At 39.0% G+C, this 17,640-nt stretch overlaps 1 protein-coding gene across 1 annotated transcript in view; it reads right to left on the minus strand.

Moving 5' to 3' along the window:
• Window positions 1-17,640, minus strand: part of KIF4A (kinesin family member 4A) — a 206,205-nt gene that overhangs the window by 132,767 nt on the left and 55,798 nt on the right. The window contains exons 7-9 of the mRNA XM_056130107.1: window positions 10,532-10,648; window positions 6,674-6,849; window positions 3,754-3,815 (exon numbers count right to left, since the gene is read on the minus strand). Coding sequence (XP_055986082.1) covers window positions 3,754-3,815; window positions 6,674-6,849; window positions 10,532-10,648 — 355 coding nt within the window. The remainder of the gene's footprint in view (window positions 1-3,753; window positions 3,816-6,673; window positions 6,850-10,531; window positions 10,649-17,640) is intronic.

Consider the following 17,640-nt stretch of genomic DNA (forward strand, 5'->3'; position numbering starts at 1 on the left):
AAGAAAATGTGCTATATCAAAATAATGGAATATCATTGAGCAAATAAAAAAAGAATTAGGGGCCAGGTCAGTATAGTGGGTAGGCTATTTACTTTGCATACAACCAACCCAGGTTTGATCCCCGGCACCACATGTGGTCCCCTGAGCACTTCCAGGAGTGACCCCTGTGTGCAGAGCCAGGAATAAACCCTGAGTTCTACTGTGTATGGCCCAACAGTTTTCTTTTTTAAATGATCTATTTTATAACACAGATGCTTTGGTTCTTAGGTCACACCTGGCAGTGCTTAAGTCCTACTCCTGGCTCTGCACTCAGGGGACCCTATGTGGTGCCACATTAAACCTGGGTAAGTTGTATGCAAAAAAAGTACCCTAAACCCTGTACCCTAAACTCCAGCCCTGTAAGATAAATCTTAAAAACATTATAAATGAAAGAAAAGGAGAACCGGGGATAAGGTACTTGAGATACATCCCTGGCAATTCCTGTGCCAGGAGTGTTCCATGAGCACAGAATCAGGATCAAACTCTGAACAGCACCTGGTGTGGTACAAACCCCTACATCAAAGGTAAAGGTAAAGGCCCTCCCGTTGATCGTCGATTTGCTCGAGCAGGCCCAGTAACGTCTCCATTGGAGACTTTGTTGTTACTGTGTCTGGCATATCCAATACTCTCGGTAGCTTGCCAGGCTCTCCAAGAGGGGCGGAGTAATCGAACTCGGGTGGGCCATGTTGGCCGTTTGTAAGGCGAACGCCCTACCCGCTGTGCTATCGCTCCGGCAAACCCCTACATCAAAAGAGGGTGAATTTTATTACACATAAATTGTATCTCCACAAAGCTGATAAATATCAGAGGTAATAAAATGATTACTAAAATTTTAATACATAATTTTTTGCATGAACAAATGAAATTTTTACAATGTAGTAGAAAATGTAACATACACCACAGACAAGGATTTTGTTTATCAAAAATATATTTAAAAAACTCCTAAAATAAGGACAAAAATTAAAGTGGATATTATTATTTTTTTGTTTTTTGAGTCACACCCAGCGATGCCCAGGGATTACTCCCGGCTCTGCACTCAGGAATTACTCCTGGTGGTGCTTGGGGGACCATATGGGATGCCAGGGATTGAACTTGGGTCGGCCGCATGCAAGGCAAATGTCCTACCTGCTGTACTACCACTCTGGTCCCTGGATAATTTTTTTTTTAAAAACAAGTAAACAGAATCATATGATGTTCACCTCTTTTGACTGGTACATTTAACTTAGTATAATGTCCACCAGGTTCATTCATAAACTATGGAATAGATTATCTTTCCTTTTTAAGGCTGAATAATATTCTCTATATATATACACTAAACCACATTTTGTTTATCCATCCACTGAAGAAAATCAATACTACCTCCACCTTTGGGTTACTGTGATGACTGGTGCTATGAATATGGGTATGCAAGTTTTCTTCAAGACTGATTTGAGGGTTTGAAGTGATAGTACAGTAGGAAAAATGTTTGTCTTCCACTCTGCTTATCTTGGTTTGGTCTTGGGCACTCCATATGGTTCTTCAAGCATTGCTAGTAGTGATCCCTGAGTGCAGAGTCAGGCATAAGCCCTGAGTTTATACCTGATCACTCCTGAGCACAGCTAGGTGTGGTCTCCACGCAAACAAAAATGGCTGCTTTCAGTTTGTATACGTATTTTGCATATGTATTGTATATGTATTCTGAAGAGTTATTGCTGGATATGGCAGTTACATTTTTAAGGTTTGAAGTCACTCAATATTTCTTTCCCTAAAGTGGTCACATCATTTTGCAATGCCTTGCACAGCGGGTAGGGCGTTCGCCTTACAAGCGGCCAACATGGCCGACCCGAGTTCGATTCCTCCGCCCCTCTCGGAGAGCCCGGCAAGCTACCGAGAGTATTCGATATGCCAGACACAGTAACAACAAAGTCTCCAATGGAGACATTACTGGGCCCGCTCGAGCAAATCGACGATCAACGGGAGGGCCTTTACCCTTTACCAATAAGGTACAAAGGTTCCAAGTTCCATACATCCTTGCCAATAAAACAATACTTTTGTTTTGCTTTGTTTATTGGAACAATAGCACTCTGAATAGGTGTGAGATGGTATCTCAACATGGTTGGTTTTGATTTACATTTCTTTTCTCTGAACATATCTTTATTTTTTATTTTTGCGCAGTACCTGGTTGTGTTCAGGGTTTAATCCTGTCTCTGCACTCAGAGATCACTCCTGGTGGGCTCAGGAGACCCTACGGGGTGCCCGAGATAGAACTTTGGTCATCCGCATGTAAGGCATGTGATCTACCTGCTATATCATCACTCTCATTCTGATATCTTTCTGTCTTTCTGAGTACCTGACTAATCTCATATCTTTCTCATACACTTTACATATACAAAATAAAAATAATGGAAACCAACCAAGATGAAGGGACGACTCAAAATGGAATAGAAACAGTAACTCTGGGAAACGGTGGACAGTCTAGCTCAAAAGGCAATATATATATATACACACACAAACTGAAGAAGAGTAAGTATATTAATAGATTGCAGGTAATGAGAACTGATTTCTCACTGTTAGGAAGAAGAAGTTATAAAACAAAGAGAGAGGGAATTCTGTTCCATAACTGGTATCCTACAGAAAAGTTGAAATCAAAAGTATCAGTATACGATTAGGTTCTGTGACTGGAGATTTTTGTCTATGGAACTGAGATTACATGGGAGAGGGCATGATTTGAGTCACTGGTATAAGGAAGCAAAGAATATGGTGATAGGCGTGGTGTTGGAATGATATATGCATAAAATATGATTAAAGTACTGTAAATCCCAGTAATGATAAAATTATGGTTTCTCATAGTTATGAGTGTCATATATGTGTAAATTCTTTGTTTCTCTGCTTAACACCTGCTTTACTTTTTTTTCACAATGTCCTATCCATTTATTGCAAGAATATTTATGAACCCAATTCAGGCAAACAAACCAAGGAAGCTTTCTCATACATGTGTAATACACAGAAACACTAAAAGAACACGTATTTCTATGGAACTGCAGGTAGTAAAATATAACCAAGTGGTACATTCAGGTGAAATGAGTAAACAAGTTCTATGTGTGGGTTCTTATATCTATAAATTGTCTTCTAGGTCTATTACCTGTTCAGAAGTTTAGAAAAAGTGACACCTGAATAATGTACACTATACCCCCAGAATTCCAGTTTGGTTCCTAAACACCATTTTCCAATAAAAGAACCGAGGTGTCCAAGGATATGTGATTGACTGAAGAACTGAGGCAGGACAAACATACGATTGACAGAGAACCACTTGGATTAAATAAATCTATGAAATTATTATTAAGTTTGTAATATGCACACGTTAAATAAATCTGATGGAACTCGTAAAAGGACAAAGCAGAGACAATTTCAAAAACAAAACAAAGGATAGTGAAAGATGTTAAACCCATTATAAAATAAATATCCATATATCTATATGTGGGAATACATAAGCAAATTAATAAATTTCTTTGAGACAGCTCTTCCTTGTAGCAGAATTCCATTAATAAACTTCTGAAGACAGAATTCATGCATTTTCTATGAAATAAGGTCTTTTAAAATTGACTAAGTTCTAAACAGTCAGAAAGCATGGTAAGATTCCCACCTGAACACCAAGTAATACCCGGAAACTTTAGTATATTAAGAAAAAATAATCTCTTCTTTAACATAGACTTGAAATTAATGTATAACTCTTACTTTATATTTCCAGGCAGGGTACCTCCATGAGCTTGTAGCAATAAGACCTGTAGTTGTTGTACCTGGAAGAAGCAAAGAAAACATCCACTTGCCAATCAATAGCTACTTCATCCCTTGTAAGTGAAATTATCACAATTTGTACCAATGTTATTTTACTTAAAGCCTTAAAAATATTGAAGGTGTTATTAAAAGTATTAGGGTTGATGAGTCAATGAAAAAAAATCAGCATTATGCAATCATCTAGTACTTAGAAGATGGTAGATACTTAAGAATTTAAATGAGTTTCAGTTGAGTAACAATTTTAAAAAATCATATCCAGCACTGGGCTTAGTAATGTAGAGGGAAATGTAAAATTAAACTCTCATTGTGTATTCTCAGGTTTTCAATCCACTTGATGAAGATAAGCCTAAGCATGAAATAGTAGGAAATGATACAGGGAATCAAATTAGTTAAGTACTCTAGGGTTCTGAAAAACAGAAAATGAATGAAATCATAGAAATAGTAAAAGGGAGGCTTCAGGGATAGAGATCTTAAACCACAATGCATATGCAATTATCCTCTCCCATTCCATCCCACAATAAAAAGGTGTATATTTGGCCTCATGTGATCAGTCTCCATGCTTGTACTTTTTTTTTTTGCTGTTTGGGTCACACACAGGTGGTTACTCCTGGCTCTGCACTCAGGAATTACCCTTAGCAGTGCTCAGGGGACTATATGGGATGCTGAGAATCGAATTCGGGTTGACTGGGTGCAAGGCAAATGCCCTACCCACTGTGCTATTGCTCCAGCCCCCATGCTTGTACTTTGGATCTCCACTTCCTTGCCAATTTATGAATCTTACTTATCTCTTGTCCCTGCTCTATTTCATGTATCTTCAACTTTCCCCTTTCTACAAGAATCCTTGTTAATTGTGGTCAAGTCTTTGTGCCATCTAAAAATAAAGGCAGCCTCCCAAGCCTTGCTATCTGTTTTGGTTGATTTAATTTCTTCAAAATTGAAGTTGTAAAGAACATGCACACTGCCTCTTTTTTAAAATTTGGGACTCTTTACTATTTTTATTTTCTTAAAGAATGATTTAAAAAGTTATTAAAAGTTGAGTTTTAGACATACAATATTCTAGCACCAATCCCACTACCAGTGTCAACTGGTTCCAACAGTTTTCCCAAACCCCTTTGCCACCTCAGCCCCCAGCCTGCCACCTTGACAATCACTTCAATCTATTCTAATTTGATTTCTGTCAATAGTATTCCATACACTAAAATAACTTTTGCTAAAAGTGTCAGCAATATTTTATCACTATACTGCAAAAGCACTTTCATGTAGTCATTTCCTTGACTGTTTAGTATCATTTAGTTTACCAACATCATACATTTCTGTTTTCCTTCTACCTGCCTAACTCTTCTTAACTTAGTTCACTCCGTCCTTCTTGTGACCTTTTCTAGTTTTCATGCTGCTCAGGAATTACTTCCAGCAACTACTACTTGGTGTGTACTCCTGGTTGTGATCAGGGGACCATGTGTTATTAGGAATTGAACCTGGGCCTTAAGTATGTATTCCAATCTGTTGGGCTGCCTCTAAGCGATAAAGTTCCTCAAAGCTCAGTATCAATATTCTAAATTGATAACTGCTCCTTTAAGACTTATCTTTGTTTCAATTACCATTTAGAAATTGAAAACTCCTAACCCCCTAAGATCAAGCTATCATTACCTCCAACTTGAATCATTGTAGTAACTTATTTGCGGGGAAGGGCATACATAACTGGATGTGCACAGGTCTTACTCCTGCGTTTCTAATGGGGGAACCATATGCGATGACAGGGATCAAACCCAGGTAGTCCTCATGCGAGACAAGCACCTTATCCATTGTACTCTCTCTCAGGACCTATAGTAATGTATTAATGATCTCTTTCAATCTATTTTTGCTCCACCACAAAACATTTCCAGGCTACCTTTAAATTTTGTTAGCACTGTAGCACTGTCCTCTCATTGTTCAACGAATTTCTCGAGCAGGCACTAGTAATGTCTCACAACAAATTGTGAGACTTTTTGTTACTGTTTTTGGCATATGGAATATGTCATGGGGCGCTTGCCAGGCTTTGCCGTGCAGGCGAGATACTCTCAGTAGCTTGCCAGGCTCTCCGAGAGGGGCGGAGGAATCGAACCTGGGTCGGTCACGTGCAACGCAAATGCCCTACCCTCTGTGCTATCGCTCCAGCCCCCAAATTTTTTTCAATTAAAAAAAATCCCAAATGGAATTAGCTTTTCCTTCTGTATTCCCTGACTCAATGGTTAGTACTTACCACTTATTCAGTTTTCCAAGCAAGAAACCTCGGAATCAACTTTGAGTCTTTCCACTTATTCTTCCACATCAAATGTGTTACCAAGTAAGTCTTACACTCTTCCTATTTGCTTTTGCTTTCCTAAATTTCCCTATTCTCATCCTATTAATAAACTCTCACCTGAGTTATTGTAAGAGTCTACTTTGTTTCGAGCACTAGCATCACACAGTCCTCCAAGAACTTCCAGGAGCAACCCTCTGAGCACTAAGCTATAAGAACCCCAAAGCACTAGCAGGTATGGCTCCAAAAGCAAAACAAAACCACATACATCATGGCACCCTGTTACTTAAAATCTTTAGATTGTTTCTGGGCTTTAATGTAAATTCCAAATTCTTTAACAATTCATACAAGGGCATTCAGGATCTAATGCCTACTTCTCTGCCTCATATCTTACTTACCACATTTATCTTAAATGTCATGACTTAATAACAAAAGATAAGCATGATAATAGAAGTTACTTTAATATCTTCCCAAACTAAAAATATGTAATTCTCATAATGTCTAGTAAAGAAGCTGAGGCAAAAAGTTTATCATTCACTCTCAGACATCAGAAATTTTTCCATCAAATTAAGTCCCTTATACCTGTTGCTTAAGATGATTAAGTTCAGCTCTCTGGGGATCAATATTAACAATAGGCTTGTTCTTGATTTTTCTTGCCCTGTCAGCATAGCGAAGAGTGTTTAATGTTTCCTCCAGATTGGAGTCAGCAGGGCTCACACAAGCTATCATAAGAGTATGGCTATTACCTCCTAGAGAATCTGAAAAAGAATAATGGAAAAAATAAAATCAAGTGAATAGGAGGTACACAAAGCTGCCCAGAGAATTAGTGACTTCAAAATCAGAAAAAGACCAATATTCCACAATGGCCACCATGTATACTCACCCATTGGCCCAGCTTTTACAGACCCATGATTAAATCTCGAAAGAGATCAACAAGCTGAAAAAATTCACAGGTATACTTGTCTCCTGGTTGAAAATGCCAGAGCACCCTTAGGAGTCAAATGGATCTTGTCCCCACCATGCAGAAGCCCAGAAAGCCATACTCACACCCCCACAGCTGCCAATGTGCCAACAGCCCAACTCCACTGCCTCATGACTAAGCTCCCAGGAAGCCAAATTGCCAAAAATGCCAAGTACACCAGTCTTGGGGCTGAGAACTCCTGAGTCTTCTTGGAGTGGCGATCAAAGCCTCCCCCACATTCTACAACTGCTGCTATGTAAACTCATGGCCCAGTTAAATGTTCTAATGTTTCTGGAGTGTGAGGCTGCAATTCTGGCTGCATGACACCTCCAAATTCTACAATACAGACATCCTAGTAGAAGCACAACAAATTAGATAGGAAAGTAACATAGAAGTCAACTAATCTCAATGAGCAAAAATATTAACATCAAATAGCAACAGCTTTGTAAACCATTTGACAAAAACATGACCCCACTGTGAGATATAATAATTTTCACAAATTTTCTTTTACTTAAGTATATTTTGATAATACCATTTGCCATTTAGTTATAACAAGCAATATAAAATAAATAATTTTGTGCCTGCTAAATGGGCAAGCTTGTGGGGTCACTGGAAAAATGGTGACAATAGTGGAGGAAAGGTCACGATGGTGGTGGGATTGATGTTGGAATATTGAATGCCTATAAAAAATATATCATGAACAAATTTGTAAATAGTGTTTAAATAAAGGAAAAAGTCATAAATCATAAATTGAAGTATAATGTAAATCAATTTTTAAGTATCAACACAGTTCCTGTTTCACAATAATAAAACCGCTAAGATTTCTTTAGATTTCTTTTTGTTTTGAGTGCCACTAAGTATTTCATATACATTATCTCCCTTATCCCTTTTCAGCTTTTTTGTTTTTGGGGCCACAACCAGTGGTATTCATGGCTTATTCCTTGCTCTACTGTCAGATCACTCATGATAGGGCTCAAGGGACCATATGAGAGGCTATTGATTGAACCCAGTTTGTCTGTGGACAAGGCAAGTGCTCTGCCTTCTGTATAATTGCTCTGACACAAGATTTCAGATGTAGAAGATGATATTGTTTAGAACACCACTATATATGTCTCATTCTAGAGAAAGACTGTGATTTCAGATGATAATTATATCAAAACACCAGCCTGGAGCCAGGAAAATAGCTTAAGTGTTAGAATATATGCCTCACATATACTAGGCCAATTATGATGCCTGGGCACTGCATGCACTAGATGTGTACCCCCTATTTTTAAAAAAAGTGGGGCCTGCCCAAGTTGTTAGGAGCCACTTTTTAGAAAAAGTGTTCTTAGAAGATATATTTTTCTTTTTGCGTCATACCCAGCGATGCTCTTGGGTTTGCTCTTGGCTCTGTGCTCAGTAGTTACTCCTGGCAGTGCTCAGAGGAACATATGGGATGCCGGAGCTCAAACCTGGGTCAGTCGCATGCAAGGCAAATGGCTTACCCACTGTACTATTGCTCCGGCACCTCCAAGGAGATTTTTAGCTCTTTAAGGATTTCTGCTTTCAATACAAATAATTAAAGTAACAATAAGAGTTCATTTTCAGATACAAAGAACTAAGTATAGTTGGCATTCTACAGATTTCTTCACTCTCAAAGAAAATATCTGAAGACATCTTTCCTTATTTTAAAGCCTACGACTAACAGGTTTTTTTCTGTATTTATCAAAGATCTATGTATGTGATAATCTAAAGATCTGGCTTGTGCTTCTTTCATCTTTGCTTTCTCAGCACTATCATTTTGAATTATTCTTACTTTTATTTTTTATAATTTTATTTATTGAATCACAGTGAGAGCAGTTACAAAGCTTTCGGGTTTAAGTCTTGGACACACAATGAAACACCCATACCTTCACCAGTGCCCGTTCTCCACCCTCAAAAGCACCAGTTTACCATCATCCCACACTCTCCCTCTACCTGTGCGGCAGATGATTTCCATACTACTCTCTCTCTATTTTGATTACATTCAATATTTTGACACCAGACCCACCATTATTATTTGGGATTTTACCCCAACACTCAGATCTGCTGAAAAGACAATTTGCTTTCTATTGCTGGTTATGAATAACATATGATGTCGCATGGCTGCAGTAGTGGCCGCGCAATTTTGAAATTCTGAAATTTTAACACTTAAATCTGGAGGGATTTCTGCCAAAACCTGCTGTGTTCCAAGATTTGTTCCTGAGTCTATGGGGTCATGGTCGTTAAGCAGCTTGATCAGGAGCCAGAAAGGCCATTCATGGACAGCAACTTGGGGTCTTGTTGGGACAGGGAGGAAAGGGCCGGCTCCACCCCATCCTGTGAGGCCACACGCATCTCGTCACTGAGGGCCTAAACCTGATTTTCCAATGGCCTCTGGAGGATGGCAGCCACCGAGGCACCTAGGAGGAGCAGGCAGAGGGACAGCACCCTTTCCCCCCCTGGGGTGGCCTGGCGACAGTAATCTACTGTGGGGTCTGGACACATTTCTACCAAAAGCCACTGGGTTCCGAGATTTGTTTCTGAGTCTCTGGGATCATGGCCATTAAACGGCTTGATCAGGAGCCACAGAGGCCGTTCGTGGGCAGTGACTTGGAGACTCATTGGGGTGGAAAGGGCCAGCTCCACCCCAATCCCCTCAGGCCCCATGTGTCTCATCACTGCAGGCCCAGACTGTTCAGTGGCCTCTGGAGGATGGTGGCCACTGGCACGACAGGGGGAACAGGCCAAGGCATGAAACCTATTCCCACCTAGGTTGGCCCAGCGCTGGTAACCTACTGCAGGGACCAGACGCATTTCTGCCATCAGTCGCTGGGTTTTGAGATTTGTTTCTGAGTCTCTGGGATAATGGCCATTTAACGGTTTGATCAGGAGCCACAGAGGCCGTTCATGGGTGGCGACTCGGGGTCTCGTTGGGGTGGGGAGGAAAGGGCCGGCTCCATCCCCATCCCGTCAGGCCCCGCGTGTCTCATCACTGCAGGCCCAAACCTGAGTGGCCTTTGGAGGATGGTGGCCACCAGGCTGCCAGGAGTAACAGGCCAAGGCATGAAATCTATTCCCACTCGGGGTGGCCAGGCGCTGGTAACCTACTGCAGGGACCAGAGACATTTCTGCCAAAAGCCATTGGGTTTCGAGATTTGCTTCTGAGTCTCTGGGATCATGGCTGTTAAAGCAATTCGAACAGGAACCAGAGAGGCCATGCCTCCAATTATATAGCTGAGCCTGATATGGTTTGTGGGTATGTCTCCCACATACCTAACTTTTGGCCGTTTACTTTCTTGGTAAACTTTGCCCCCCAAGTATTTGGGGTCTGTCCAAAGGCACAGCAGCAATTTTGGGGTATCTGAAGTCTAAAGGCGCCATAAGGCTCCTGATGCACTCGCCTCATAGGCACAGACTGACCTGCTGGCGGCACCATACCCCCAAGTTATTCTTACTTTTAAGGTGCACTTTGGGCTTACCTTGAAGCAGTCGAGTCAACTTGGAATCTCTATAAGGCACAAAGCCACCTTTTTTATCATCTCCAAGAGCACTTATTACATTTCCCAGGCATAGAAGACCTCGGTTAATATTAATACCTAATAGCAGAAAACAACATTTAATTTACTTGCTAAAGCATCTAACATATACATACATCTATCTTGAGAAGGAGGAAAGAAATAAAGACTCTATGGACCCATTTAATCATCAATTTCAAGGAAATTTTTCATCTGTTCGCTTTTTGAGAGTATCCCTTTAAATAGTTTAAATGACAAAGGTACAAATGTTGAATAAGCACAACTGTGTCTGTTGGGACTTCTTGTTTTTTCCCATGGAAACATGATATCACCATGATGACAACCATTTGTATAATCATTTACTTTTTACATCCATTATCATACTTAAACCTTAAATTGATGCTGTGGAATTAGATAAACAACTCTTTTTATTATCATATTATTATTATTACTGTCATTCTTATTTTATAGTGCAGAAATTAAATCAGGCCCAGGTATATGCCTTAGCAGAAAAGCACATGCCTTGCATGCATCAGACCTGGGTTCAATTTCCAGCACTATCAAAAAAAGAGGAAAAAATTAAGCATAGAGTAAATCAGTGAACCATGAATCAGTGCCAGTTTGCAGGCACAATAGAGGCTGAAAACTGCTGACTACCATATTCAGATTAGAACAGTAGTCTTGGTCTCAGGAGCAAGTCTACAGGTATAAAAAAATTACAACCCACTGATTTAAAGGTGGTAAATGTAGGAAATTCAGTCAAGTCCTACACTCTATTAATCCATACTAGAATATATTTCTTCTTATTACCTCAAAAAGGGTAAAGATTCTTTTCCATTTCTTTAATTTCTATATATTTTTAAATCACTGTAAAAATCTATGAGGTTTCTCTATAGCCTGTGACCACCCCTTGATTATATTTACTGTGAAAATTCTATGTATTACATATAATTGCTAAGTACATAGGTTTTGGTGTCAAATCTAGTTTCTAATATTGGCTCTCTTACTAACTAGCTACACGATTTGGGATAAATTCATCTATAAAATGAAGTAAATTTATCTATTTCATTGGGTTGTAGTGGGAAATTACATAAAACTTTATATAAAATAAAGTGAAATGGTAAATGGTGTTATTAGTAACATACTTCATGAATCCCGCTATTCACCCTTACTGTGACTAAGTTACTGACACTTTCAAATACTCCCAGTAGCCAATCCTTTCTTGGGTCTGAAACTTCCTACTCTTGATGCTGTGGTTAATCATTTGCTTATGACCTTCTGCTTTTTGATGTCAATTTTAATCATAGATTAAGCCAACTCTGTATTTGTCTGCAAATTTCTGTAAGAAACAATGCTGAAGAATGTCTTAAAATCAAATGAACTAAATCCCTCAAAAATGTTATCACCCAAGCACAAAATTTGTAAGTCTACAACTGTACCTCATGGTGTCTCACTAATAAAAAAATAAATTAAAAAATGATATCTGATCATAACTGAACCCCTTAATCATTTGACAATATTTTCTTTCTCATTCCTACTTCACCCCCGGCAACTTTTCTAGCAGTTTATGATTTTGAAGACAAAATCCACCTTTACTTTATTAGTGGATTTCAACAAGTACATTAGAGATCAAAACTATCCATAATGGCCCCATAATTTTTCCTCTCCTAGCCTCATTGTCTTTGCTACTACTTACCCCTTCATCTTTCTTGTTTCAAGAGAATAAAAGAATTTTTATATTCCCTTTCCCTATGCCAATGTTTCAAGTCATTGTATTTTCTTTGAAAGCTTGAATCCTTTAAACTTTCCCCACTCTCTTAAACTTTCAATTTAGTTCCTTCATCTTTTTTTTTCAGTATATGCAAATGCTAATCTCTACATATGAAACAAAATCAATTCCCTTAAGCAACCCCTGTTTCTTTCCTTCCTTCTCATTTGTCAATTAAATCATGGTTCTTTAATAAAAAACTAAAAAAAGAAAGATGGAGATTTAGAATTAAAATAGACAGTACTGTAGCACTGTCCTGTTGTTCATTGATTTGCTCCAGTGGGCACCAGTAAGTCTCCATTGTGATACTTGTTGTTACTGTTTTTGGCATATCAAATACACCATGGGGAGCTTGCTGGGCTCTGTCGTGTGGGTGGAATACTCTCAGTAGCTTGCTGGGCTCCGTGAGAAGGACGGGGAAATCGAACCCAGGTCGGCCACATGCAAGGCAAATGTCCTACCCACTGTGCTATCGCTCCATCTTTGAAGAGAATTAAAATAAAGGAAAATAAATGTTCCTCTATAAAGAAATCATTACAAAACAGGATTTTGTTTCTTGTTATTAACAGATCAAAACAAGTTCTTGTTTTTTGTTTTGAGAGGCTACAATCAGCAGTGTTCAAGGTCAATTCCTGGGTCTGTCCTGGAAATATGGAGAACCATATGTGATGCTGGGGACTGAAACTAGATTGGCGATGTGCGAGGCAAAATGCCCTACCTATTGTACTTTATCTCCAGCCCCTAAAACAAGTTCTCAATATGCATGAAGTATATATCCTAAAACTGGGTAAATAATTTTTCAGAAACTTTCTGATCAAAATGGCTATAGAGAAAACCATTTTTTCCAGATACAATTATAAGTCAAGATTGGTAGATTATAAGCTTCATACATATAAGTTCCTGGGATCAATCCATGGCACACCTCCTCTTAAGTTATAAAACCACAGAAATAATCTCTTATAAATATGAACAGTTAATTTATGACAAAGTAGCCAATGATGTGAAATAAAGAAAAGAAAGCCTACAAATGGTGTTGGAAAAATTGATCAGCCACAAAAGAATGAGACTGAATCATTATCTTAAAATATGCACAAAATCTAACCAAAAATAGATTAAATACTTAGATGTTCTACCAGAATCTATAAAATGCATAGGAAAACAGTTCATGATATTGACTTTGGTAGTGTCTTCAGGGATTTGAATCAACTGGCAAGGAAAACAAACCTAAACAAATAGTACAAATAGTATCACATGATCACATTAAAGTGAAAAGCAGCACTGAGAAAGAAATGATTATTAAAACAATAGGACATCCTACTGAATGAGATAAAAGATCCGCACACCTTCTCTCCAAAGGGAACACCAAATAAAGGGTGTTGGGAGGATCCTCCCAGGATGGGAGAAGCATGCTGAAAGTAGACTATAGACCAAACATGATTGTCACCCATTGCCTCTTTTGCAAACCACAACACCCAATAAGAGAGAGAGAACAAAAGGGAATGCCCTGCCACAGAGGCAGGGTGGGATGGGGGGACAGGGGGTGGGAGGGATACTGGGATCCATGGTGGTGGGAAATGGGCACTGGTGGAGGGATGGGTATTTGATCATTGTATAATTGAAACACAAGCACAAAAATTTGTAAGTCTACAACTGTACCTCATGATGTCTCACTAATAAAAATTATAAAAGAATTTAAAATAAAAGTCACTAATAGTGTAAAAAAATAAAATATTGTTTAATAAAATTACTGTATATTAAATTTAAAAAAAGATCTGCACACCATACATCTGGGAAAGGGCTAGTAACCAAGACATATAAAGCATAAACAAAATGGAACAAAAACAATACCATCAAAATGGGAAGAGCTGAACAGACATTTATCTAAAAAAGATATACAGATGGTCTACAGGCACATGAAAAATTGCTCATCATCACTGATCATCTGGGATATGCAAATCAAAATGACAATGAGATATCACTCCACGCAAGTCAGAAAGGGCTATATTAAAAAAAGGTCAGCAACAAAAAGAGCTGGGGGAAATGTGGAGAAAAAGGAATCTTCATTCATGTTGGTCGGAATGTAAATTAGGCCAATTTCTAATGGAAAACAGTATGGAAGCTGTCTGTTCCTCCCCATATGACAGAAGCTCTTCCATCTTGTGCAGAGCCATTCACATCTCTGAGATAAGATAGCGAAAGTCAAATGAACAGATTTGGCCTTATTTGGCACTTGGTTTCCAGGGCTGCTTCTAACTTGGGCAAAGTAGAAATTGGAGCCATCAATGACTCCTTCATTAACCTCAACAATATGGTCTACATTTTCCAGTATGATTCCACACACAGCAAGTTCAAGTTAAGATTAAGGATGGGAAGCTGCTCTATCTCCTGGTACCAAGATCCAAACAATATCAATTGGGGCGATGTTGGTGTAAATGTTGTAGAGTCCACTGATGTCTTTAACATCCTGGGATTCACTGGAAGGTTCAGACAATAAGGGTTATTCATAATCTCTCCTCATTCTGCTATCCTTATGTTTGAGATGGTTGTGAAGTGTATGACATCTCCCGTGAGACTGTCAGCAATGCCTCTTGCACCACCAACTGATTAGCCATCCGCTCCTTTGTCAATTTCATCCATAACAACTCTGACATCATTAATGGTCTTATGACCATAGTTCATGCCATTACTACTACCTAGAATCCTCTCTGGCCAACTACAGCATGATGGCCAAGGGGTTTTCAAGAATATCATTTCTTCTTCTAACTGGCTCTGCAAGACTGTGGGCAACGTTATCCCTAAGCTATATGCTCAGTTGACTGGCCTGGCCTTTTGTGCCCTGATTTCCAATTAATTGGTGATGGATCTGACCTGCAGCCTGAAGAAAGCCACCAAATACAATGAGATGAAGACGGTGGTAAAGCAGATATCATAAGCAATCCCCTCAAGGATATCATGGGCTACAGTAAGGACCTGATAGGTTCCTGTGGCTTTAACAGTGATACTTACACCTCCATCTTTGATGGGCAGGCATTGCTCTCAGCATTCCCTTTGTCAGCTGCTTTTCAGGCATGAGAACTATTAAGGCTACTTTGAACAGGCTGGTGGGCATGATGGTTGACATGACTTTCAGAAATAAGAAGAGCCGAGAGGACCAGTAGCCCCAGTGACAGCATTAGAGGAAGAGGTCCTCAGCTGCTAAAGAGTCCTTTCTGGATTCGGTAGACGAAATTAAAAACTCAGTAAGTGCCCTTAGCAGTAGGATGAGTATAACTGAAGACAGGATCAGAGAGCTTGAAGAAGAGCAACAGAAATCCCATAGGAAACAACAAGCAATGGGAAAAGACCTCAAAATGGCTCTAAGGAGAATCAGAGACCTAGGGGATGACACCAAAAAGAACAATATTAGAATCTTTGGAGTACCAGAAGGACAGAGAGGCAACCGCATTGAAAAAGCCACAGTCAAAGAAACCATTGCTGAAAAGTTCCCCGAGTTAAAGAATGCAGACATCCAAGGAGCCAGAAAGGTGCCAAGGCATAAAAACACAACAAGGCATATCATAGTCAGAACGACAGATGCTATGGACAGACACACAATACTACAAGCAGCAAGGTCAAATAAGGAAATCACATACAAACGAGCACCCTTTGGATTTATAGCAGACCTATCAAAGGAAACCCTTCAAGCCCGAAGGCAATGGTGGGATATAGTGAAAAAAGCTCAATGAAATGAATGCCTCACCAAGAATATTTTATCCAGATAAACTCTCACTCAAACTCAATGGAACTGTACACCATTTTGTAGATAAACAACAGCTCAGGAACTTCATAGACTCAAAACCAAATCTAAAAGAAGGGTTAAAGGGGATCCTATAAGACAATAAGGAAAACACTTAGAAAAACAAACAACCCCTGCAGAAACATGGCACAAAATCCCATGACAAAATCTCGCTCAATGTCAACGGTCTGAATGCACAAATCAAGAGACACAGAGTGGCAAAATGAATCCAGAAACTGAAATCAACATTCTGCTGTATACAAGAAACTCATCTGAACAATCAGAGCAAACACAGACTCAAAGTTAAAGGATGAAAAACAATCCTGCAAGCAAACAGCTCCCTCAAAAAAGCTGAGGTGGCCATACAAGTATCTGACAACATTAATTTCAGGTTGAAAAAGATTAGAAGGGTCAATGAAGGCCATTTTCTCTTCATCAAGGGATATGTACAACAGGAAGAAATCACACTCTTAAATGTATACGCACCCAACGAGGGAACAGCTAAATACTTAAAAAACTGCTAACAGATTTTAAGGAAGACATTGCTAGCAACACAATAGTAGCTGGAGACTTCAACATCGCCCTATCACCTCTGGATAGATCAACAAGAAAAAAACTCATCAAGAAAACATTGGCTTTGAAATAAGAAATAAAAGAGAAAGGACGTATAGACCTGTACAGGGCTTTACACCCCAAGAAGAAAGAGCATACATTATTATCCAGTGCGCAGGAAATATTTTCGAAAATAGACCATGTGCTAGGCCACAAAACATACCTCAATAGAATCAGGAAGATAGAAATAGTATCAACAATCTTTTTAGACCACGATGCACTGAGAATACAAGTGAATCACAAAGAGAACCAAATCAAACAAATGAAAATTAAACAACTCAATGCTGAAGAACAAGTGGGTCAGGAAGGAAGTCAAGGACGAAATCAAAAGATACCTGGAAACAAATGAGAATGAAGACATGAGCTACCAGAACTTATGGGATGCAACTAAAGCAATATTAAGGGGAAAATTTATAGCTCTGAAAGCATATCTCAGGACGGAAGAAAGGATGCACAGAAACAACTTGACTTCACAGTTCAAGACCTTAGAAAAGGATCAACAGAAAGAGCCTAAATCAGGCAGAAGGAAAAAGATCATAAAACTTAGAGCAGAAATGAACGACATGGAAACCAAAGAAACAATCCGAAAGATCAATGAAACCAAGAGCTGGTCTTCGAGAAAATAAACAAGATAGATAAACCACTAGCAACACTCACAAAGAAATAGAGAGAGAAAACCCTAATAAATCAAATCAGAAATAAGAATGGGGATATCACAACAGAAACCAAAGAAATTCAAAAGATGATGAGAGACTATTTTGAAAGTCTGTATGCAACAAAACAAGAGAACCTAGAAGAAATGGATAAATTCTTGGATTCCTATAATCTCCCAAAGCTGAATCAAGAAGATATAGATTACCTGAATAAACCTATTAACATCAAGGAAATTGAAACTGCAATAAAACTCTTGCCAAAAAC

The sequence above is a fragment of the Sorex fumeus genome, unplaced genomic scaffold, assembly GCF_029834395.1.
Source record: "Sorex fumeus unplaced genomic scaffold, SorFum_2.1 ptg000073l, whole genome shotgun sequence".
Taxonomy (NCBI): domain Eukaryota; kingdom Metazoa; phylum Chordata; class Mammalia; order Eulipotyphla; family Soricidae; genus Sorex; species Sorex fumeus.